The sequence below is a fragment of the Capra hircus genome, chromosome 29 (genome assembly GCF_001704415.2).
Source record: "Capra hircus breed San Clemente chromosome 29, ASM170441v1, whole genome shotgun sequence".
Lineage (NCBI taxonomy): Eukaryota > Metazoa > Chordata > Mammalia > Artiodactyla > Bovidae > Capra > Capra hircus.
The window spans coordinates 49666069-49688541 of NC_030836.1; the positions used below are offsets into that span (position 1 = coordinate 49666069).

The 22473-nt window shown below is 50.7% G+C and overlaps 1 protein-coding gene across 3 annotated transcripts in view; it reads left to right on the forward strand.

Moving 5' to 3' along the window:
• The window catches only part of NAP1L4 (nucleosome assembly protein 1 like 4), a 51318-nt gene that overhangs the window by 16714 nt on the left and 12131 nt on the right, over nt 1-22473 (forward strand). For all 3 annotated transcript variants that reach the window (XM_018042952.1, XM_018042950.1, XM_018042951.1), the window contains exons 2-9: nt 2480-2510; nt 2679-2737; nt 4283-4382; nt 12107-12248; nt 12467-12553; nt 14164-14295; nt 18104-18175; nt 21908-22047. In XM_018042952.1, coding sequence (XP_017898441.1) covers nt 2497-2510; nt 2679-2737; nt 4283-4382; nt 12107-12248; nt 12467-12553; nt 14164-14295; nt 18104-18175; nt 21908-22047 — 746 coding nt within the window. In that variant the 5' untranslated portion in view covers nt 2480-2496. The remainder of the gene's footprint in view (nt 1-2479; nt 2511-2678; nt 2738-4282; nt 4383-12106; nt 12249-12466; nt 12554-14163; nt 14296-18103; nt 18176-21907; nt 22048-22473) is intronic.

Here is a 22473-nt window from a genome sequence, read left to right on the forward strand (position 1 = left end):
GGCCCCTGAATGCCCCGAGTGGTCAGGATGTCAGTCTCAGCGAAGAAGAGTCCGGATTAGTGTCCAGGTTGTCCTTAGCCAATCATTCTGACTCAGAGTCCTTCCTGGTGGTGCACGCCTTGTTCAGCCAAGATGGATGTCAGAGAGAAGGATTCTGGGAGGTGGTCAGACATGTGTCTCCTTTTGACCTTTCGCGAATTCTTTCGGTTGGTGGTGGCTTATTAGTTCCATGTTCCTTAGCAGGACCTCTTGTTGTAAAACAGCTCACGCAAATGGTTGCTATGGTGCTGGCCAGGTGGGCAGTTTGAATCAGTATGCTTCCCCTAACACTTCTAGATTGACAGAAACACACCATGCTAGCCATGTGTCCTCGGGCCAGTCACCTCACCTTTCCCTTCCTCAGCGCCCTCCTCTGTGCCCCAGGTGCGCCTCCTTACTAGAGTCCGTGTGGGGAGGCGCCTTTACGCACATCCCTCGCCAGCACGAAGGGGTTGGCATCGGGTGTGGCCTGATGGGGTGGTGAAAGTGGGGCCATGGCTGTTAAGCCGGCGGTGAGGCTGCTGCAGCAGGGAGCAGGTGCTGCGTGTGGTCTGCACAGGTGTTGGTGCGTGTGTTTGTCAGGCGGTGTGGGGTTTACGTACGAAGCCGAGTGATCGTTGGTTTCAGTGATTAACCACCTTGGCAGTAGGCTCCAGAATCCTTTCCTAGTCTTTGGCCCAGGAATCCTGCAGTCACAATCTATCGCTGTGTGAGGAGTAACCTGGGATGGGGGAGCTGAGATGTCTTCACGTAGACACTTCCAGAGGTACATCCTGGGGGAAAAGGCTTTGGTATTTAACAACTGGTAAAAGCTAAGTGCATTAGCCTTTAACATGTTGGCATCAGATGTTGTTTTAAAGGCTTGCCTGTCTCGTGTTCTGTGTTTATAGTGTGAAACGGCAGAACACAAACCTGGGAATAGCCTGGGTGCAGTTGTATGCATGCAGCCGAGTGCAGGGGAGCTCAGCTGGGGAGCACGGGGATTTGGGTTTCTGTGTGGGTGACTGTGGACTCAGCAGGAGGTGATGGGGACCCTTGGAGAGTGTTTTTCCACTGCTGGTTTTCATTTGCTTAAGTCACTTAGCTTTTTGAAAACGATAATGTAACACGTATGTGCTGTTTTCAATTCTTAGAATAGTTGGTAGCAGTGTAGTTGCTCAGTCGTGTCTGACTCTTGTGACCCCGTGGGCCCACCAGGCTCATCTGTCCCTAGGACTTTCCAGGCAAGAATACTGGAGTGGGTTGCCATTTCTTTTTCCAGGTGATATTCCCGACCCAGGGATTGAACCCAGGTCTCCTGAGTTGCAGGCAGATTCTTTACCACCTGAACTACCAATAGTTAACATGTTTTATTTATTTTATTTTGAAACAATAGTTAGCATGTCTTGTTAGTTAAATTAGTTATGAGCTAAATTAGTTGTAGCTCATAAATTCCATTTGGAGCTATTTTTCCTAACTAGGAAGGGTTATTGTTCTCTTTGACCCCAGGGCACTGATTAAGGGGTTTCTGCTTTGTTCAGATGCCCAGGAAGGAGACATCCACCAGTTGTCAGCCTGAAAATGCCCCTCGGAGCCCTGGGGTGGGTGGGGGGCCGCTAAACGTAGGACTGAGAAAGGTTGATTACCAAGCCTGACTCTTTACCTGTGCATTTGGATAGGGTTAGTATCAAGGTCTCTAAGGAGTGAGTGTCTTAGGACCTGCCTTTTGTGGGTAGAGAGTCCCCTGATCTGGAGGTGGTCTTTTTTTTTCATGTCTCTTGTAAGAGTAGGGTCGTGCTGAGTGTATTTTGTGGTGTTTTCACACAAGCACTTCATCTTCAGCGTAGGAGTCGTAGATTCAGTCCCAGATGTTTCCGTTTTGTGACTCTGAGGAAGTTCCTCAGCCTTTTTATGCCTATAGCGGTAATACCTGTTTTACAGAATGGTTCTGAGTATTACAGGACCATCCGAGTGCCTTGCCAGAAAAAAAAAAAAGGCCATATGGAACAAACAGAATTTAAACTCATCATGCGAGTCACAGTTTTAAAAACAATATGATCACCAGTAAGTGTTTTGAATTGCTCTTGAATAATTAGCCGAACCATAAATAAGTGTCCCTGTTTCTAAAACTTGCTGTAAACACAAGTTAGAATTGTTTAACTGTCATTATTCCGAAATCTGGTCATTTTAGTGCCAACAAGAGAACTGTTTTATGAGCGAAATGTGCTTGCACTGAAATGCACATAGTTTGTGTAATTTGATGAGTCTGACAAGTGTATGTATCCAGGTAACCAGTACCCCATTCAAGGTCTGGAACATTCCCAGCGCCCCAGAGCATTCCCTCCTGCCCCCTCCTTAGGAGGTCCTCGTCCTCATCTCAGAAAATCAGCATTAGAAGAACACATTTGAAATGTTTTTGTTTGTGAACATTTAGTAACGTTCATTCTTTTTTAATTTGTAGGAGATAAAGACATTCAGATGGCAGATAACAGGTAAGGCAGTGCGGACTCTGCTTGTGGGAGTGTGCATTTTGGTTGGTGAGCTGGGGCCAGGTGTCATTTGGTGCTCCAGCTGACGGCTCTTGTCAGATAAGAAAAATGGCCCGTGTTGTCTGTCTTGAAACTTTGTGGAGACTAATACTTTTAAATCTGTGATCTTAGTTTTCCAGATGGGGTTCCTTCAGATTCCTTGGAAGCTGCTAAAAATGCGAGTAACACAGGTTAGTGCTGCGTGTGGGAGGGTGAGCCTCTGGGGAACTTGGATGTAGAGTAGAGGCTCCTCTTGAGCCTTTTAGTAAAATAGAACAAGGAATTCAAGTTCCGGGTTACTGTACTTCAGAGGCTTTAGCAGAGTTAGAATGATTAAAATGAAGGCCAGCGCTTCATTCAGACCCGGCAGAAGTCAGGTGACCAGCAGGTGTCCGCCAGTCTCTCCACTGACAGGGACCTTGTAGTCAGCAGGGTGTCAGACACCTCGTTCTGTGGGCCTCGTGTGTTCCCTGAGACGCTTGCGTGGGGATTCAGACGCCACTGACGGTCCTAGCTGGGTCGGGGATGACCTTGGTGGTCAGTAGAGGGTGTTTTCCTGTTTCTGTCAGTCTCACTGACGGATAACATCCGGTAAAGAAGCACGTCCCTCTGTCCCTTTCTAACATTACTATAGACTCGTGGGTTTGCTTTTTGTTCGGTGTTTTATCATTTGCCATCATTATTCTTTTTGGTGTGCAGATTGTCCCGTGTGGCCTTGGAGGTCCCTTAAAGCTGGCTTCTGTGTCCCCTTTGCTTTGTCTCCTTCCGTTTTGGGTTCTCTCTACCTTTGTGGCGCAGGGGATGTTCCGTTGTCTCTCGAGCTTTCCTTGCCCCAGACCTGAAGTTTACATTTATGCAAGGAGCCCTGTGTCTTTTGGTGGGGAGAGAGATTTAGAAGCCAGAATGTATGTGCCATCGTTGTTTGAGGGCCTTCCGGTGGCTGGAGCCAGAGCTGGGAGTCTGTGCTCCGTGCTTCCATACTGCGCACGTATGCAGCGCTGCAGATACGCAGTGACATGCGTTCTACATGTGTGCGCAGTGCTTCATGTGAGCCCCTGAACTTGTGGTTGCATGCTAAAAGAGAGTGCCTGCTGTCGTATTCAGCTTGCTCTCGTCCCCGTCTTACAAAAGGGTGGGCGGCGCTCTAGGTCTGGGCTTCCTTTGGAGTCAGGTGAGGACGCGGACTTTGGGTTTCTGTACAGTGTCGCTGAGGGCTAGTCAGCTCAGTGCAGAGCGTGGGTCGTGAGCCAGGGGTGTGCCGGTTCGCAGGAGGGCTGATGGCCCTCAGGGTCCTCTGTTCACCGGGGGTCAGCACAGCGCGTGTGTGACCGGTGACCGTGTCCTGGCTGGGAGGTGGGGGCTTCCGCCGCTCAGGTGAGGAGCAGGACCCTCAGGCGCCCTGTGTAGATTCTTAACCATCCACTTGGGTGACTGACGTAGATTATGCCTTTGAAAATAAGTGTCTTTGACACTTTTCACTTTTTCACAGTCCTGTGTACCGTAGTATGTTGCTGTCCAGTTGCTCAGTTGTGTCTGACTTTTGTAGCCCCATGGACTGTAACCTGCCAGGCTCTTCCATCCATGGGATTTCCCAGGCAAGAATACTGGAGTGGGTAGCCATTTCCTTCTCCAAAATATAAGTATTTTTGGAAAAAATGTTTTTTACGTTGGCTGTTGTGTGGTGGGTGTATGTTATGTTTTTTTGGCTTTGTCTTTTTTTCTTTAACTCTTAACAGAAAAGCTCACAGATCAGGTGATGCAGAATCCTCAAGTTTTGGCAGCTTTGCAGGAACGGCTCGACAATGTCTCCCACACTCCTTCAAGCTACATCGAGACGTAAGTGTGCCCTGAACGAGACTGGGTGCAACTTTAAGAAACAAAGAAAGAAGACTCTTTGGGTTCTTTAGATTAGCGATAAGCATTTCATTCAGCAGACCTTGCCTGCTGTGAGAGCAGGCCCTGAGGCTCCAGAGAGGAGCGCGGGTTGGAGCCTGGCAGAGGCACAGGCCTGCGGTGAGGGTGGTGTGGCGGGTCGGGCTCCCTGAGCCATCCTGAGACCTTGAGAGGACTTCACTTGTGCAGGAAGGGCCGGAGAGGGGCCCCGGGAGCCCGTCCTCCTGCTCGGCCCCGCCAGCCTGTGGCACCAGGCCTGCTCACTTGGGCAAGCCCTGTCCTGGGCATGTGAAGACACCCGCTCTTGGGGCCTTTGGACGCCCTTCGCAGGGCAGGGCAGGGCTGGGCCTCAGTGTGTCCACCCTCTCCACGGGCGCCCCTGCGCAGAACGGGGTGAGGTCACAGGGAGGTCTGGCTGGGGGTCTGCTCTGCCCAGAGAGAGAGTGTTCCGGGAGATGAGCTTGAGGGAGGGGCTCTGTGATGGGCTGCAGACAGGATCGGTGTGTGTGTGGTGGTAGGGGGTGACCTGGGGTGAGCTGGGGAAGCAAGCGAGAACGTTGGTTTCCCCTTTCCCGCTGCAGACACTGGGCGCGTAGAGGGTGCTGGCTGGGAGGAGGTGGGAGCGTGGGGTAGAGCTAGTCCCGTGTTGCGTGCTGTGTGTGGCGTGCCTGTCGTGGGGAGGTGGCTGCGCAGTTGCTGCCACTGTGTGGAGGCGAGCTGGGAAGGGTGTCGAGTCCAGTTGGCTTCGCGTCCCCTGTTGTTTTTACTCCATTAAGTAGATTGGAACGGTACGAGGTTAACGCCTAGGTTGCACAATTAACGTAGAAGAGAAGTGCAGGTGTTGATGCGTTCAGTGTGAGAAACCCCTGCCCTGCCTTCTCCAGTCGTCTTGCTCAGTTTCTGTGGGAGCCTGGGGGGGCGGCACCTCTGTCCACATTGCCCTTGGTGTGGGTATGGTTGTCCCAAGACAGGGCCCTCTGTGATCGAGGCTGTCCCAGGACGCTCAGCCGTCCATATCTGCAGATTTAGCCAACGGTGGATCAAACGCATAGAGGGACAGGAAGTTGCAGGAAGCAGAACCGTTTACAAGCATTCACACTGTATTGACAGGATGTGGAAGGACGCGCTTAGGCCGCTTGTGCGCACTGCCCTTCCATGCACGAGGCACTTGCGTGGATTTTGGCGCCCACTGTCCCAGGCCTGGGCGGCCGCACTTTCTGAGCAGCACTCTGTTGAGAGCTGCCGGCGCTGCCCCTGGAGGAGGACGCCAGGTGGGACCCCGGTCCATGCAGGGGGCTGTGTGCATCTTTGAAGGGCCCAGGAATCTGCTGGTTTTTTCCAGGTTGTGATTAAGGGCTTTGGGTTAAATACATAATTTTGATGGATTAAAAAATTTTTTTCCCCTCTTATGATTTATAAAAGGAAGGCATCCAAATGAAAATACGTCTTAGAAGGTAAAGAGTGCCAAAGGGCTGAGGGGCCCACCGTTCTCTGGCTCCGGGGCGCACGCACGCCTGTTGCCTCTGGTTTCTCCTTTGCTGTGCTGGCGGGAGCATCGACTCTTCGGGACGCGTCGTCCACCGGCCCTGTCCAATCCTGTTCATCTTGGCCCTGTCCCCAGTCTTTACCTTTTACATCAGCAGTCGTCCAGTCCGTAAATATTTGGTTGTTTTCTTAGACTAAATTCTGAGAAGTTGAGGCAAAGGATATTTTCAGGGTTCTCATTTGCCTTTAAGAAAGGTGGGTCAGTAAGAGGGCGTCTGCTCTCAGCTTCATCAAACCTGGGAATATTTTTTTTTAATTGCCAATTTGATAAAAGATAGCAGTTTTGTTTTGCTTTACTTTCCATTTTGTTGTTAGTTTGTCTTCAGCCGTGTGCAAGCTTTCTCGAGTTACAGGGAGCGGGGCTTCTCTTGCTCAGGAGCGCAGGCTCGGTAGCTGTGGCACGTGGGCTAGGTTGCCAGTGGCATGTGGGATCTTCCCAGACCAGGGATCGAACCTGTGTCCCCAGTATTGAGAGGCAGGGTCTTAACCACTGGACCATCAGGAGAGTCCAAGATAGCAATTCTTTTAAATTTAAATTCTTTGGGCTATTTTGTGAGATTGGACCTTTCTTCCGTGTTTGATTATCTGGGTTAGGTTGGCAAAAGAAAGTCCGATTCCTTCCTGTAAGATGGTTCTGCAGTCGCTCCGCTGTGTCTGACTCTTTTCAACCCCATGGGCTGCAGCACTCCAGGTTTCTGTGTCCTTCACCATCTCCCAGAGCTTGCTCAGACTCATGTCCATCGAGGCGGTGATGCCATCCAGCCCTCTCATCCTCTGTCACCCTCTTCTCTTCCTGCCTTCAATCTTTTCCAGCATCAAAGTCTTTTCTAGTGAGTTGGTTCTTACATCAGGTCACCTAAGTATTGGAGCTTCAGCATCTGTCCTTTCAATGAATATTCAGGGTTGATTGCCTTTAGGATTGACTAGTTTGATCTCCTTGCAGTCCAAGGGACTCGCAAGAGTCTTCTCCAGCACCACAGTTCCAAAGCGTCAATTCTTTAGTGCTCAGCCTTCTTTTGGTCCAGCTCTCACACCCATACATGACTGCTGGAGAAACATAGCTTTGCCTAGATGGACCTTTGCGGGCAAAGTCATGTCTCTACTCTTTAATATTCTTTCTGGGCTTGTCAGGTTTCCTCCCAAAGAGCGAGTGTCTCTTAATTTCATGGCTGTGTCACTGTCCACAGTGATTTGGGAGCCCAAGGAAAAAAGTCCGTCACTGTTTCCCTTGTTTCCCCATCTGTTTGCTATGAAGTGATGGGACCAGTTGCCATGATCTTAGTGTTTGAATATTGAGTTTTAAGGCAGCTTTTTCACTCTTCTCTTTCACCTTCATCGGGAGGCTCTTTAGTTCCTCTTTGATTTCTGCCATAAGGGTGGTATCATCTGCATATCTGAGGTTATTGATATTTCTCCCGGCAATCTTGATTCCAGCTTGAGATTCATCCAGCCCGGAATTTCACATGATGTACTCTGCAAATACCGCCCCTGGCCTCGGGCGCAAGGTGACTTCTCCCGGCCGCCCCTGACCTTGGCACTGGGTGTCTCCTCCCGGCCGCCACTGGCCTCAGACGTGGGGTAGCTCCTCTTGGCCGTCGCCCCTGACCTCGGACGCGGGGTAGCTCTTCCCGGCCGCCACTGACCTCGGACGCAGGATAGCTCCTCTCGGCTGCCGCCCGAGACCTCGGACGTGGGGTGTCTCCTCCTGGCTGCCGCCCCTGACCTCAGACGCGGGGTAGCTCCTCTTGGCCGCTGCCCCTGACCTCGGACACAGGGTAGCTCCTCTCGGCCGTTCCTGCACCGTCGCAGCCTGTTACTCTAGGCTGCTGCCCCTGACCTCAGACGTGGGTAGCTCCTCTCGGCCGCGCTTAGTGAGCTGGCTCCTGCCTCTTGAGAAATCTGTATGCAGGTCAGCAAGCAACAGTTAGAACTGGACATGGAACAACAGACTGGTCCCAAATAGGAAAAGGAGTACGTCAAGGCTGTATATTGTCACCCTGCTTATTTAACTTCTATGCAGAGTACATCATGAGAAATGCTGGGCTGGAGGAAGCACAAGCTGGAATCAAGATTGCCGGGAGAAATATCAGTCACCTCAGATATGCAGATGACACCACCCTTATGGCAGAAAGTGAAGAGGAGCTAAAAAGCCTCTTGATGAAAGTGAAAGAGGAGAGTGAAAAAGTTGGCCTAAAGCTCAACATTCAGAAAACGAAGATCATGGCATCTGGTCCCATCACTTCATGGGAAATAGATGGGGAAACAGTAGAAACAGTGTCAGACTTTATTTTTTGGGCCTCCAGAATCACTGCAGATGGTGACTGCAGCCATGAAATTAAAAGACGCTTACTCCTTGGAAGAAAAGTTATGACCAACCTAGACAGCATATTCAAAAGCAGAGACATTACTTTGCCGACTAAGGTCCGTCTAGTCAAGGCTATGGTTTTTCCTGTGGTCATGTATGGATGTGAGAGTTGGACTGTGAAGAAAGCTGAGCGCCGAAGAATTGATGCTTTTGAACTGTGGTGTTGGAGAAGACTCTTGAGAGTCCCTTGGACTACAAGGAGAGCCAACCAGTCCATCCTAAAGGAGATCAGTTCTGGGTGTTCATTGGAAGGAATGATGCTAAAGCTGAAGCTCCAGTACTTTGGCCACCTCATGCGAAGAGTTGACTCATTGGAAAAAACTCTGATGCTGGGAAGGATTGGGGGCAGGAGGAGAAGGGGACGACCGGGAATGAGATGGCTGGATGGCATCACGGACTCGATGGACGTGAGTCTACATGAAATCCGGGAGATGGTGATGGACAGGGAGGCCTGGCGTGCTCCGATTCATGGGGTTGCAAAGAGTCGGACACGACTGAGCGACTGAACCGGAACTAGAACTCTGCATATAAGTTAAATAAGCAGGGTGACAATATATGGTCTTGATGTACTCCTTTCCCAATTTGGAACCAGTCCATTGTTCTTTGTCTGGTTCTAACTGTTGCTTTTTTTTTTTTTTTTAATTTTGTTTATTTTTTTATTTTTTAAATTTTAAAATCTTTAATTCTTACATGCGTTCCCAAACATGAACCCCCCTCCCTAACTGTTGCTTTTTGACCTGCATACAGATTTCTCAGGAGGCAGGTCAAGTGGAATGGTATTACCATCTCTTCAACAATTTTCCAATTTGTTGTGATCCACACAGTCAAAGGCTCTGGCATAGTCAATAAAGCAGAATGTTTTTCTGGAACTCTCTTGGTTTTTCACTGATCTAGCAGATGTTGGTAGTTTGATCTCTGGTTCTTCTGCCTTTTCTAAATCCAGCTTGAACACCTGGAAGTTCTTGGTTCATGTACTGTTGAAGCCTGGCTTAGAGAACTTTGAGCATTACTTTGCTAGCATGTGAGATGAGTGCATTTGTGCGGTAGTTTGAACGTTCTTTGTCAGAAACAAAAAAAGATGTGTGCAGTATATGGAGAGGGTGCTGTGACTGATCCAAGTATCAAAAGTGATTTCATGCTGAGGTTTCTTGCTGGATGATGCTCCGAGGTCGGGTAGACCAGTTGAAATCGATGGTGATCAAATTGAGACGTTAACTGATAGCAGCCAGTGTTGCACTCTACAGGAGACAGCCTGTATCAGAGTATCCAGATCAAGCACTGACAGTCATTTGCACACGTTTGGTTATGTTCATCACTTTGATATTTAGGTTCCACGTAAGTTAAGTGAAAAAAATCTCGACCATGTATTTTCATGTGATTCTCACTAAATGGGCTTCCCTTGTAGCTTAGTCAGTAAAGAATCTGCCTGCAGTACAGGAGACCTGGGTTCGATCCCTAGGTTGGGAAGATCCCCTGGAGAAGGAAATGGCAACCCACTTCAGTATCCTTGCCTGGAAAATCTCATGGACATAGGAGCCTGGTGGGCTGCAATCCATGGGGTCGCAAAGAGTCGGGCACGACTGAGTGACTGACACTTCCCTACCTTACTCTACTTAAATGTGATGAGAACGTTTTGTTTTTAAAATAAATTGTGACGGCTGATGAAAAGTGGATACTGTATAAGAATGTGGAATGGAAGAGATCATGGGGCAAGTGAAATGAACCTTCACCAGGCACACCACAGACCATTCTTTACCCAGAGAAGGTGATGGAGTATATATGGGGGATTGGAAAGGAATCCTGTGTTATGAGCTCCTTCTGGAAAGCCAAGCAATTAATTCCACCAAGTACTGCTCCCGGTGAGACCAACTGAGAGCAGCACTCCGCCGACTGCATCCGGGATTAGGCAGCAGCAAGCACGCCCTCCGTCATCAGGATAACGCAAGACCATATGTTTATTCGATGACCAGGCAAAGGCTCAGCTGGGAAGTTCTGGTTCATCCGCCGTATTCACCAGACCTTACACCTTCTGATTTCTACTTATCTTCGTCTTTACAAAATTCTTTTAATGGAAAAAAATTTCACTTCCCTGAAAGACTGTAAAAGGCACTTGGAACAGTTCTTTTGGCTCAAAAAGATAAAAAGCAGCTTCCCTGGTGGCACAGTCATAAAGAATCTGCCTGCCAAAGCAGGAGATACGGGTTTGATCCCTGATCTGGGAAGATCCCACACGTCTCAGAGCAGCTAAGCCCACACGACCCAACTCTCGAGCCTGTGCTCCAGAGCCCAGGAGCCTCGACCACTGAGTCCTGACGCTGCAGCTGCTGAAGCCTGTGCTCAGCAACAGGAGACGCCCCCGGCCTGAGCGGCCAGCTGGAGAGCAGCATCTGCTCGCCAGCCAGAGGAGAGTCAGCGCAGCAGCAGAGGGCAGCAGAGCCAGTGACTAAGTGAGCGGGATTATAGGTTGCCTGAAAGATGGCGGAAGATAGCAGGACAAAACACTGAATGCATTGTTCAATAAAATTTTTGATGAAAATGAAAAACGGCTTTTATGTTTACTTAAAAAGCAACAGTTAGAACTGGACATGGAACAACAGACTGGTCCCAAATAGGAAAAGGAGTACGTCAAAGCTGTATATTGTCACCCTGCTTATTTAATTTATATGCAGAGTACATCGTGAGAAACGCTGGGCTGGAAGAAGCACAAGCTGGAATCAAGATTGCCAGGAGAAATATCAGTAACCTCAGATATGCAGATGACACCACCCTTATGGCAGAAAGTGAAGAGGAACTCAAAAGCCTCTTGATGAAAGTGAAAGAGGAGAGTGAAAAAGTTGGCTGAAAGCTCAACATTCAGAAAGCGAAGATCATGGCATCCGGTCCCATCACTTCATGAGAAATAGATGGAGAAACAGTGGAAACAGTGTCAGACTTAATTTTGGGGGGCTCCAAAATCACTGCAGATGGTGATTGCAGCCATGAAATTAAAAGACACTTGCTCCTTGGAAGAAAAGTTATGACCAACCTAGATAGCATATTCAAAAGCAGAGACATTACTTTGCCAGCTAAGGTCCATCTAGTCAAGGCTATGGTTTTTCCAGTAGTTATGTATGGATGTGAGAGTTGGACTGTGAAGAAAGCTGAGCGCTGAAGAATTGATGCCTTTGAACTGTGGTGTTAGAGAAGACTCTTGAGAGTCCCTTGGACTACAAGGAGAGCCAACCAGTCCATCCTAAAGGAGATCAGTCCTGGGTGTTCATTGGAAGGAATGATGCTAAAGCTGAAACTCCAATACTTTGGCCACCTCACGTGAAGAGTTAAGACTCTGATGCTGGGAGATATTGGGGGCAGGAGGAGAAGGGGATGACAGAGGATGAGATGGCTGGATGGCATCACCGACTCGATGGACATGAGTTTGGGTGAACTCCTGGAGTTGGTGATGGACAGGGAGGCCTGGCGTGCTGTGATTCATGGGGTCGCAAAGAGTCGGACATGACTGAGCCACTGAACTGAACTGAACTGAACTGAAAAAGCAATGGAACTTTTTGGTCAGTCCAATATGTTTCGTGAATTATCTTTTCAGCTTCCTCCTCCCCCACCACCTTGCTCTTGGTGGAGGTGGGTATTTGGTTTGTTCTTAATGATTTTTAGAAGCTCTGTTTCATGATGGGGATGTTAATTCTATGTTAGTATTGTTTTAGTTAAAAAAAAAAGTACTCACTTTGCAGTCATCTAGATTTTTTTTCCCCCTCTCTAGTTTACCTAAAGCAGTAAAAAGAAGAATCAACGCATTGAAGCAGCTCCAGGTGAAATGTGCGCATATAGAAGCCAAGTTCTATGAAGAAGTACATGACCTGGAGAGGAAGTATGCAGCCTTATACCAGCCTCTCTTCGACAAGGTCAGGTGCTGTTAGTGAGTTTCAGATCTTTCTCCAGGAAAGACATCCAGAAATACCCGGGGATCACTGAATGTCTCTCCTTAAGCCTCACAACTCAGCATCTTAAAACAAGCTGTAAAAGCATCCAGTTTCCAGTCTTTTCATTCACAGTATTTACAGGTGCATTGTCTTGACTCTCGACTTCCTGAATAACTGAAGATCTTGTTTTTTACTCTTAGAGAAGGGAATTCATCACTGGTGACGTTGAGCCAACAGACGCAGAATCTGAATGGCACAGTGAAAATGAAGAGGAGGACAAATTGGCCGTAAGTTTCTTCATGAGCGCACTGGTGGTCTGTTTCACTGCTGCTGCAAGTGAGACGGCCTTCGGTGGTGATGCAGCAGTTAGGACTTGGTGCTTTCTCCGCCACGGCCCGGTTCTAGTCCTGGTCTGGGGAACTGAGATCCTAAGCTGTGCAGTGCAGTGGGGGATGGGCAAAAAAAGAAATAAGATGGTTTCTTCTACGCAGAGGAGAGCTCCTAGCAGTAGGCGTGGCTTCACCCTTCAGTTCAGCTCAGCTCAGTGCAGTCGCTCAGTCGTGCCCGACTCTCTGCGACCCCATGAAACGCAGCACACCAGGCCCTCCCTGTCCATCACCAACTCCCGGAGTTCACTCAGACTCGCGTCCATTGAGTGGGTGATGCCATCCAGCCATCTTATCCTCGGCTGTCCCCTTCTCCTGCCCCCAATCCCTCCCAGCATCAAAGTCTTTTCCAATGAGTCAACTCTTCGCATGAGGTGGCCAAAGTACTGGAGTTTAGATTTCTTCAGGACGATGAAATGGGTGGCTTGCAAGTCTGGCGTCTGACTGGCTCTGTCAGTTACCAGACACAGTCCACCTTCTCGGCCGTCTGGGGCAGGCTGCATGTAGTGCGGACCGTCTGGGGAGGCGAAGGAGGCAGAGACCCCCAAGGGGAGAGCACACCTGTGCCCAGGAGGGCAGGTCCTGGAAGCAGGGCTGCGGTGGGCAGAGCACACAGGAACTCAGAGCTGGCAAAGTGGCCCTGGTGCCTCTCACCACTGGACGCTGAAGATGCTCCTCAGGCCATGTGCTCTGACCGCCCCCTGCTGGCAGCCTTCTCCTGGGGCTGGTGACGGGCACCAGTCTGGTGCTGCGGGCGCCCCAGTGCGGCCCGGTGAGCTCTGTCGCCTGATAGCACGTTGGAAGTCGTCCTTCTATCCCATAGTGTAAACGTTCAGAGAGGGTTTTTTGAAGTATATGCTATTTTTGGTCACCATGTGTCTTTTTGATCGCTTACAAACACGTCACATCTGGTGTAGCTGAAGCTGTGCCTGTGGGTAGTTGTGCGTCAGGCCTTCACTATGGGAGGAGACTCTGCCTCTGCCAGCTTGAAGACCCCTGTCATCATTTCCCCTGAGAATCATGAGTAGGGGCTGTGACATAGCAAAGACTCCCTTCCTGCCGGGCACGTCACCTTCCTCTCACCACCCTGCTGTTTGCACACTGCCTCTGTCCCAACACCCCTGCAGCCTTGGGTGTGCAGCGTGGCGGCATTTCTGTTGCAGAGGTCCTGGACTGTCCTCTGCTGGTGATTGTTCCAGGTGGGGGGCAAGCCAGCGCTGGGCAGCCTCTCCCTGTCGGGCCCTGCACCAGTCCGCAGCTCTGCTCCCCGTGGTCTAAAATTATACTGAGGAATTACATCCAGATATGTATGCCTGAAAGGCTTTGTTCCTCCGAGACATTTGAGACTGTGATGGCACAGTGGTCCTAGAGATGCAGATTCAAAGACAAGGAGTTTGATAGAGGTTTTAATGGGATTCTGAAACTATATTCTGTGTTAAATAAGCCACTGCAAAATCTGTAAACTTGTTGCTTCATCATAAGTATTCTGTTTGGCGTCTTCGCATTTGTAGGGAGATATGAAAACTAAAGCAGTCATAGCAGAAAAAGAGGCAGCGGCAGCAGAGGAGCCAAGCCCGAAGGGCATTCCGGAGTTCTGGTTCACCATCTTCAGAAACGTGGACATGCTGAGCGAGCTGGTGCAGGTAGGCTCACGGCACGCTCCACTTAGGCAGGCGAGCTGTTTGTGAGCTCGCAACAGGTGTTGACGGCGGTGGAAAGGCCTCTTGTGTGGCCGTAGCTTTTGGCGGAGGAATCAGCCAGGGCCCCGGCGCCCTCGCGCTGTGGTACCCTGGGAAGGCCTGCCTCCCGGAACCTCTGCCGAGCCCGAGGTAGCTTTGCTGTTGGTTGCAGCCTCGCCCCAGGAGGAGAGTGAACAGATTCCCGAGCCTGCCTCGCTTCACTCACATGATGTGGACATGAGAGAAGTGTGGGGACGAGGGCCCGGGTGGAAGCGCTGGTACTGAGGGCTCCAGTGTGTGCACACGTGTACACACCCATGTCTGTGCACGGTGACACACAGGCGCATGCTGACTTAGTCTTGTCTTTTGATTGATTTTTGAAATTTGAAATGGCCTGTCATGCAGTCTTGCTAAGTGTACAAATGTTTAACAAGTTGCTATTATTCTTCTAATAATTTTCCTTGAAAAAGTCTTTTTTTTTTTCCCTCAATGACAATGGCCCAGCTATTTTTGTCTTGCTTTATGGAGCTTTCTGTAGTGAAATGGTGAACCACTTAAAAGGTAACAAACGTGACGTTCCCTGGGGTAAGTTTCCGGAATTCAGAAATCAGTACTGCTCAGAAGTCCACAGAGAGGTTGGGCTCTGCTTTTGGTTCGGGTGGGTCGGCACAGTGCTTTCATATCGGAGAGCGTGGCTGTGGCGGGCGTGCAGACGGCTCTCGCTGCTGCGGTTCCAGGGCGGCGGTCATTGTGGTTCAGAAACGCGCTGCATCGCTGCCTCCTCCTGCCTCGTCTGACGCGTGTCTGCGCGCCGGGTCCTGAGAAGGTGGGGCAGGAATGCGCTCCTGCTGTCTGTCCAGGCTGGGGGGTGTTTCAGATATGTGTATTAGAGTAGCCCTTATGTTCCTTTTTTTTCCTTAATATGTGTGTGTGTAGAAGTACAGTTGGCCTACAGCGTTGCAGGTGGATAGCCTGGTGGTTCAGTGACACGTACACATAGCTTCCGTTACAGATTATTACAGCGTAATGACTGCAGTTCCCTGTGGTATACAGTAACCCTTTGTTGCTTGTTGCGTATCTATTTTTTTTAGTTAGAAATCTAGCATTCTGTTCAGACTAAGTCAAACAAGTGGAAGCAAAACGTCATAAATTCTGACAGGCAAAAATTTGTAAGTTTTCTAAGATATATATATTATACATGCTATTACATATATGTATACAAAAGCTTTTCTCCTGTGCTTGATAAAGACTTGAGAAAGAGCGTCAAAAACAAAGAGATGGAGAAAACAAACAGAGTGAAATGCGAGCACGGAGCACGAAAGAGAAAAAGTGAGGCAGACACGATGAAGGGCCAGGCAGGCCGGTTGTCTTTGAGCCTGGCTGCTCAGCAGAAGCGCAGCTGCGGCTTTGGAGGATAAAAGCAATACCTGGGCATTTGTATTTTTCAAAAATTCCAAGGTTATTCTGATACACATCTGGTTTACAGGTTTTTACAGGTGATTTCAGGCTTTTCTCTTAAATGGTAGTCTTGGTGATACAGGATTCTATTGTTTTTTTGTTGACCAATCATGATACAATGATATTAAATGAGTAATAGTTACAAAATCACAATAGTGAAAGATGTTTATCAGTTTTCACAATCAATAGCCAGACAAAAAATTAAAACTAACTACAGTTGCCATAATGGGAACATGGTTAACCTAACAGTAAAAAATAATTACTTACAATTTGAGGGTCAAGCAGAGTGATACGGTCAGTGGAGGTGCACATATGAAAAGCTGTGCAGACAAGCAGAAGTTAAGAAACCTCACCAGCACCAAGCCAGCTCTGGAGCGGGTGCTGAAAGGACGTCTCCAGGCAGGAAGCACAAGCCTACGGTGTTCCCGTCCGAGCTTCGCTTCCATAGGGAAAGATGTGGTTTAAGAATAGTCGACCACTGGGGATTCCTGGCCGCCCAGTGGTTAGGACTTTGTGCTTTCACTGCTGGGCCCAGGTTTGATCCCTGGTTGGTAACTGAGATCCTGTAATCTGAGTGGTGTGGTCCAGAAAGAGAAAAGGAAGAAAGAATACTGGATCATGCTTTTAAAAGAGTGCCATGAGCCAGAAATTTATTGAGAAACTTGAGTAGTACCTGCTAGAAGCAGATTCTCACTGACTGTATGTTAGAGTCTCCCGGGCAACTTGTAAAGCGAAGCAGCGGCATCAGTGCCTCCCACCTCCAGTCAGTGAGGGTCTGAGGTGCTTGTAGAGGCTCAGGAGATTCTGATGTGTCTTCATGACTTTGAAACTTGTGGGGAGCAGCTTTAAATCAGCCCTCGAGTAGCTTCCACTGCTGGCCCTTAGTTTTGGAACTGCTCATTTAGGCCATCGAACGTCCTCACTCTCCAGTGTTGATGCATGGCTGGTTGAGGAAGTGGAGACCATCCTGGTGGTTTCACCATGAGGGGCAGTCCCGTGGGCGCTGCTGGTCTGACTGAGGAGGAGGGGGATCCCCATGCATCACTGTGGAGCCTTGCTTTCTGCTTCTGGAATTTGGAGTTGACATCTCATATGGATGTGGCCTTTAAGAACTGTTTTGAGCTTACCTTTTGTCCAGAGACTTGCAAGGTGCCTTTGTTATTGCTGGTTTTGTTGTTCTATACAGGCAGGCCTCGGAGACATTGTGCATTTGGTTCCAGCACCCTGCAGTAACGTGAACGTAGCATTAAAGTGAGTCATGTGAATTTTTTGGTTTCCCAGTGAGTAATGAAAATTAGGTTTACACTATATTATAATCTGTTAAGTGTGCAATAGCGTTATGTCTAAAAAATGTACATTTTTGTTGTTCAGTCACTCAGTTGTGTCTGACTCTTTGTGACCCCGTGGACTGCAGCACACCAGGCTTCCCTGTCCATCACCATGTCCCGGAACTTGCTCAAAACCATGTCCACTGACAAAAATGCACATATGTTAATTTAAAAATACTGTATTGCTAAAAAATGCTAACCATTATCTGAGAACCCAGGGTTAACAGAAGCTTTCAATTTGCAAAACAAAACCCTATATATCTGTAAAGTGTGTTAAACAAGGTCTGCCTGTGGTGTAGAAAAAACTTAAAATTGGGAAGCTGGTCGTTTTTAGGCTTAATGAGCCTCAGGAAATCCTTTAGACTTCTGGGGTGAAGAAGTGACTGATTTACAACTAAAGCACCTTTCCTTAGTATGTGGTCTCTGGGTCTCAGATCTTGTGATTTTTTTTTTTTTCCCCCTGAGTTTTTCTCAAATAACCGGCGTGGTGGATTTGTGCGTTTGCGTAATGATGGCTTGTGAAGCCTAGAGCCGTCATCAGATGCGCTTCCGTAGTGCCTGTCAGTAGGGTCTCAGATGCGCTTCGTAAGTGGTCTTGACTGTGAGTGACTGGATCCTTACTGCCTTGTGCGCTGAGGGGGAATGGCTACCCAGGTCAGTAGCTTGTCCAGGCGTTTCTTCTGATCCTGTCTCTCTGGGGCTGTGAGGACCATCAGTCTGCACTGATGGCGTTTCTGATTCCGTCTGCACTGACAGCTGGGGGTGGTGTGAGAGCCGGCGGGGCTCCCACCCCATGGTGGGCTCCCACGGCCCCGCCCTGCGGCCACCATGAGGCTGGTGGTGAGTGGATGTTTGGTGGCTTCCTGGGAGGGACAGGGCAGGGCTGATGATCCAGAGTTGAGAGGGAGGTGAAGCAGTGGCTCAGTGGGACAGGTGTGTTGTCTTCTGCCACTCACCAGGACCTTCTTTTTTCTCTTTGTGATTAGGAGTACGATGAGCCAATCTTGAAACACCTGCAGGATATAAAAGTGAAATTTTCCGACCCTGGACAGCCTATGGTGAGTACTGCTTGGTGTCAGAGGGTCAGGGTCCCAAGGGGGATGAGCTAGGAGCCATCGAGAAACGTGCCCGCCTGCTGGGTGCCTCGAGTGACACGCCCCACTCCCAGTCTCCCGCGTCGCTCAGCAGCGTGCGGGCCGACTGGTGACTCGCCCAGAGGCGACTCAGGCCTCCCGCTGCTCGGTGGTGGGTGCGGCACTCAGAGCCAGGGCGGGCCTCCTGGCCAGGGTGCTCACTGGGCCGTACTCTGCTTCCTGAGCCGGCTCATCTCCTCCGTCCTGTGGGCTGGGATCACCCTTCTCTCTGGTGCTCCCCAGGGTTTTGAGGATGGGATGTGTATGGAGCCGGTTACAGAGGGGCGGGTACGTCCTCAAGTACAGGCAGCGCTTCAGCAGAGATGCTCGGGGCTGGGCGAGGCCGGCGCCCTCGGTTCTGAGAGTGACTCAGGTGGGTACGGTGGAGAGGCGTTCCTCTGCTCCTTGAGCTGTGCTTCCCAGGATGCTTGTTTCTGTGGGCTGCGCGCCAGTGAGTGAGCCTGCCGGCCCCATTCTCTGCAGCAGTCTCAGCACGAGGCTGCCTGAGCTGGGTCCTCTGAGAGCGCTGCTCCAACCTGCGGTCCCTCTGTGCCCGGCGGGGCCCATGCCAGCGCCACAGCAGCTGCAGCGCCACCTGCTGCCCGCCTGCCCGCGGCTCTGCGTTTCAGGTCTTGGAGACATGGCACCTGTGGACCGCAGGGCTTGTCCCCTTTCCTGTCCAGTGGGTGGCCTGGGGCCGCACACCTGTGTCTGTCCCTTCCCTGCCGGCTGCACCCTGGAAGGATGTTCAGACACCCCTCTGCAGGTGGGGTGGGGGCATCAGCTGGAGTGATGCCTGCGCACGGTTTGGGGGCCCTTCTGGTAGCGAGGGAATCCCCTCTTTCCTGCCACACCCCACTCATTGCAGGGCCTTCCCCTGTGGCTCTCTTCCCAGGTGGCACTCTTCACCCAGGTGAGGCTCGGCCCCGCACCCCTAGAGGCGTCCTGTGGCAGTCAGCTGTAGTGCACTGCGATGGGTGTGAGTCCTTGTCCCCTGGGGTGTACGTGCGTATATATGTGATTTGGTGATTCCTGCCTTCCTCGGCCCATCTGTCTTAGCTTCCCAGTGGACACTGGCGTGGATTGCCATGTGCTTCTTCAGGGGGCCTTCCTGACTTCAGGGATCAAACTCGGGCCTCTCGCGCTCCTGTGCTGGCAGGTGGACTGTCTACCGCCGTGCCGCCTGGGAAGCTCGTAATTACACACATACCCTCCCTTGTGAGTCTCCCTCCCACCCACACCCTCACCGAGGCCCAGGAAAGAAGGAAAAGGAGGAAAATGTAAAGAAAGGAAGTCACACCCTTGGCTTGGCGAGATGACAGGGGAAAGAGATGAGGGAAAGAGGGGAGTGAGTGACTGTGTCCATTCAGCAGTGGGGCTGATGGAGGACAGTGGGACAGAGCTGTTGGTTAGTCCAGCCCAGTCCCCAGGGTGGCCTGTCCACGCCTGTGGTCACGACCCTCAGCAGTTCTGAAGGAAGAATGTATGCTGCCGGAGCCCAGCGTGGAGATGGGTTTCCAGGGGACAGGTCAGGAGAGGCCTGGGGAGGGGTCTCACTGCCCATAGCTGCCTTCCTGTCTTGTACCAAAAGTTTGACTTCAGGTTTAGATTCAAAGGATTCAACAACAAAACAAACCTCTTGTTACACACAATTTCAATTTTTTATAGACGGCTCTTTGACTTAATTTAATAAACAGTCATTAAAAGAAAAGGATAGAAATGGCAGAAGTGACCGTGCGTGTATTGCCAGACTGGGCCGGCAACCTACCCCCAGACTCCAGCAGGCTGGGTCCCGACTGGGACGGGGTCCCGATTGGGAAAGGGTCCCGGGCGGTGCGTCTGCCCCATGGGCGATCCTTCAAATTGGAGTTTTGGGGTTTCCTGTTTACAGTCTCAGGCCACGAACCGATATCGTGATCAGTTTGTGCTCAGAAATGTAGCTCTGGTTTCACTTCAACTTTCAAAATGCTGTTTGTTTCATCTCTAAGATCTATCAGACCACGAGGGGCTTGCTAGGCCTCCAGGGGCTTAAGAGATTCCAGGACCCATTCCCTTCCTTATCTAGAGTGCCGCCTGACTTGCTTGTGCTCGCAGGAGATGCAGGTTTGATCCCTGGGTCAGGAAGATCCCCTGGAGGAGGGCATTGCAACCCACTCCGGTATTCTTGCCTGGAGAGTCTCATGGCCAAGAGGAGCCTGGCGGGCTCCAGTCCATGGGGTCACAGAGAGTCAGACATGCCTGAGCGCGCGTGGTTGTTACCATCTGTTTGTTTCACCTTGTGCGTCATAAGACTTCTTAGACCCCGAGGGGCTGGCCAGGCCACCTGGAGCTCAAGCGATTCCAGGACCCACTCCTTTCCTTATCTAGAGTGCCACCTGACTCACTGTGCTCGCAGGCAGGCCTGGAATCCGGGCAGGTCAAGAGCAGGTCAGAGCCCTGCTCCCCGCTTCTGAAGCCTGAACAGGACGGTTCTCCATGTGTTTCCCTGATACTGTCCTGACTGCGGTTTGGTCTCCCAGAGCCGCGACTTACGCTTGTCAGCCTCCCTTCCCTGCCGCCTGGTCTCTGCCCGCCTGTGTCTGCCTCCCAGGCCTTCGTGGCCCGTCTCGTCCTCCTCCCCTTAGTTTGCCTAAATTACTTTCCCAGCTGATTGTTGTACCCTTGGAATAAAAATGGGGAGAGCTAACATTTAACTGGTAACGCCTGTGACCCTGGCTGCCTTCCGACTGCTCCCGCAGAGTAATCCTCGGGTGACCTCATGGAGAGAGGGGCTTGTGATGCCATGTCACAGGCGAGGAAGCAAAAGCACAGGGAAGTCGAGTGACTTCCCAGAATCTGACGTGCTGATGGACAGAGGCCGTCCAGGCCCGGAGTGGGTCCTTTGGGCTGTCTGTGGTTCACTGAGCCCCGGGGAAGCCGGGCTGAGGGGAGGGTCTGCACACGCTGCTGCTCCCGGCCAGGTGTCCTTCTCAAATAGAACATGTTCCTCAAAACCAGGTTATGGAGTCCCAGAGTGTTTCACTTTGTTAACTTCTGATATTGCAGAATTGCGCTTTGCAGCACACGAGTGCCCTTGTTTCCCAGCGTGCTGGCCAGTGCTGCGTCCCCGGGACTTTTTACCCAGAGAGGGGATCTCATTGTCTGTCTGTCTGTCTGTCCTGTGGGCGTGCATGTCTTCTGTGTTGCCATTTGATTTGTTCCCACTGCTTTGTACCCCCTCTTGTCTGTTGAGCGCTTTGTGAATGAAGGGTGAGTGCGTCCATGGTGGGTCCCAGAAGGCTTCTCTGCGCACGTGGAGTCTTGCGCTTTCACTGTGGGGCCGGGCAGGAACTGCTCTGCCTGAGAGTGGCGGAGCGGGGGCTGGGCTGCAGCTGGCCTCCCCCTCCAGACCCCCTCCTGCTGTGACCGCAGGGGCAGGGTCCCGGGCAGCGTGCCCACGTGTGCACTCAGGGTGACTGGGGTCTCCCCAGCCTGGCCTGGGCTCTAACTTTGGGCTGGTGGTTTTACAGTAAAGACGTTCTCGTTACGTGGCCACACCGTCTGAGCTCTTCAGTATTCTGCCTTGGGGAGCTGGGTTCCAACAGGTACTGTGTGGTTTGTAAAATCTGTCCCCAGTTATCTGTAGATTTTAAATCTGAGTTGTTTTTTTTTTTCCAGTCTTTTGTATTAGAGTTCCACTTTGAACCCAACGACTACTTTACCAATTCAGTCCTGACAAAAACGTACAAGATGAAGTCAGAGCCAGACAAGGCTGATCCATTTTCCTTTGAAGGCCCTGAAATTGTTGACTGTGACGGGTAAGAAGATGCCATTGAGCTTCTTTTTCTGAAACACAGGAGATGGTTTTAAAACGTCACAAGTAAGGTAGAAGTTAAGAATAAAGAAGGCTTTTATCTGTTTAAAAGCCCAGCAGAGATGGAAATCAGGGAAAGAATCTCTCCATTTGGGGATATGACGGCTGGCGGTGGTTCCCTGGGCCAGCATGTAGGGTGGTGGCCCAGTTTCCCCAGTTTAATGTGGTCGTTGGGATACTCAGTCTCCCAGAGTGACGCAGAGACCATGGAACTAGTCAGCTCCTCTTGACAGGGCCCTGGTGAGTGAGCGGCTGGGTCAGTGCAGGGCTGCGTGAGCACGCGTGGTCTCGGGACCCAGCGCCTTGGTGCCGTAGTCTTTGGACCACCAGGGAGAACAGCTTAGAACACGTCCTCTTGGTTGGTTTGAGA